The sequence below is a fragment of the Acyrthosiphon pisum genome, chromosome X (genome assembly GCF_005508785.2).
Source record: "Acyrthosiphon pisum isolate AL4f chromosome X, pea_aphid_22Mar2018_4r6ur, whole genome shotgun sequence".
NCBI lineage: Eukaryota > Metazoa > Arthropoda > Insecta > Hemiptera > Aphididae > Acyrthosiphon > Acyrthosiphon pisum.
The window spans coordinates 125,300,997-125,303,569 of NC_042493.1; the positions used below are offsets into that span (position 1 = coordinate 125,300,997).

Below are 2,573 nucleotides of genomic sequence, written 5' to 3' on the forward strand. Positions count from 1 at the left end.
TTCATTGAAATTTTCAAGTTTCTACAGTCATTCGTTTTTTAATACAACAAAATAAGAAAATCGTTACGTAAGAAATCGAGTGAATATCAAATGTTGTAAAAATATGAATTTCAAACGCTCATAAAAATTTAATTTGAGTTCTTATAGACATTTTTTTTTTTGATAAAGGTAGATTATCCTATAAGGAATCTTGTATTACACTTTAAAATATTTAGTTCTAAAAAGAAAAATTTATACGAATTATAAACTCAAAATAATTAGGTAATTTTCGTGATTTTTCCATATGTTGTCAATTTTTGAACTTTAAATGCTAATAAAAAAAAAACTGTGACTAAGGATTTTTAATTTTTTTTCAATCTCATTGTAACAATATAGTAAGAGTCTTGTATTAAATTTTCAAGTATTTTTACTCAACAAATAAAGTTTTATTGACATTCATAGAAATAAAAACTAATTAAATTGGAAACTTAAATTGTCCGTAAACAGCTCAAAACAAATCAAAATATTTTGAAAATTTTATCATGTATAGGAAATGGAAATATAAACAACCAGTGAAAGTCATCTACAGTCATTCGTTTTAAAGTTACACCAAAAACCAAAATCAATTTTCTCGAAAACAAATTTTGCGTAAAAATTTCCGTTTTTTTTAAAATTTATATGTTGTTTTTCCCGTCGCTTTTGAAAACTATTGGAAAAATTTTACTTTTGTACCAACTAGATTCACTTTCCTTTCAGAAAAAGTACTGTTGAAGAAAATACAAGCACTTTTACTGTCCTAAAAAGTGATGACAGACACAAAAATTTAAAAAAAAAAAATAAAAAAAAACACACATCATCGTTCCACTCAGAATCTAAAAAAAAAAATGTTTACGGAAACTTTATAAAAATATTGAGTCAACATTTTGATGCGACCACGTAGTACAATATTTTGTTATAGTGAAAAGAAAATATTTATAAAATAGTGTTAGTCAAATATTCATCATTCAATCACTTTAAACTATTCACAAAATATTATGATTTCCCAGATGCTGCGTGGTAGTGATTTTTGTAAGGGTCGACAAACGTTGAATTTGAAATGTCTGGGTCACACACTCACACTCGTAAAAGGTCGAGAGCCACTGGAGCCCCACTGGCAAATGTCAACTATTTCGGCATTAAAACGTGCCTCTATTGTTTCAACAATATTTTATGCCGTGCGCCATAATCTCACCTTCCACGTCTTCGCCTTTTCGTTGATGCTGTCGATGAAATCTTCTTCCAGAAAATACGCTTGTTCCGTCACGCAGACGCCGAGGAGTAAAATCACAGACGACGAAATCCACATCCTAGCACCCATGGTTCGCGCAGTTGTGTTTCCTCGAAAACGGCGGAAAACGCTGTTCGAAATCAATTTTCGGTGCCCACAGCAATGTCGCCCGCGCCTATATTACAGGCAAGTAAGTCACCCGCCGCCCGACTGTTGTACTGTTGTCTGTTGCACTCGAACGTTGGGCGATCAATGTCTTACACCGTGTCAAATATGAACTAGCAGGCGTACTGCAATGTACGGGTACATAATATTAATATTTTAATCCCGTTATCCGGGTACGTCGAACATAGATATGCGATGCACATGTCACATCGCGGTCGTAAACGTCTCAAGGCGAAAACTCTTCAACGCCGGCGTCGAGTGAGTGCGGTTGCACCGCTTCGCGCCCATTTGTCGTGGGCAATTTATAGCTGCTGTCGTCGTGTGTGGGTACACGTAATCGAATTATTCGAGTATTACGGAACCCGAAACGTTGCACATATTCCGAACACATTTTATTACGCGCGTCGTGTTGTAAAAGACCACTTGAAATTTGGTTCGGATGACTGCGCGTCCGTGGATCTCTATCCACGACGGTAAACAACAATAATGTCGGATATCATGTACAAACAATATAAACGGTAAAGAATATTTCTAATGTCCGCATTAGATTTTTAAAGCTTTAACGGATCAACCGCTATAACTTATTTTTCGGTACGTTACCCGGGGGTGTGCGCGCGTACGGTTTTAGTGTGCTCTGCATGTTTTGCCGATAAGTTTTTGTGTACACTGGAGCCTTTGCCAAAAAGGTCGTGTGCACCTAACAGGGTACACGTAAATACGTTTTAAACACCGGGCAAACAACATTTCAATCAGCCATTCGATATTTTATAAACTCAATTTATTAATTCGAGACATAAGGTTTGTTTTTGTAATATATTCATAGAGAGAGAGGCGTGTTCAATTTACTTTTGTGAGGTTGAATGGCAAATTGCAAATGAACCATGTACCAAATATGGTACACATAGCGGTTAAGAAATAACATGTACCAAAATTGACAAAATTGAAAGTTTGACACAAGGAAGATTTTTCGTGTCAGTGACGAATTATAAATTTCCATCAATACAGAAGACATTTGTACCGCGATCATTTTTTTTCAAAGCATTATTATAGTTATAGTATGAAATAAGATTATAATCATATATATTTTAATGACATAAAAATACTAGTTAAAAAAAAAACATTACAATATTTAGACCTGCATATATTTATTTATTCATTTCAG

At 34.1% G+C, this 2,573-nt stretch overlaps 1 protein-coding gene across 1 annotated transcript in view; it reads right to left on the reverse strand.

Moving 5' to 3' along the window:
- Positions 1-1,539, reverse strand: part of Catb-912 (cathepsin B-912) — an 8,504-nt gene extending 6,965 nt beyond the window's left edge. Inside the window, exon 1 of the mRNA NM_001126140.2 lies at positions 1,211-1,539. Coding sequence (NP_001119612.2) covers positions 1,211-1,336 — 126 coding nt within the window. The 5' untranslated portion in view covers positions 1,337-1,539. The remainder of the gene's footprint in view (positions 1-1,210) is intronic.
- Positions 1,540-2,573: the final 1,034 nt, after the last annotated feature.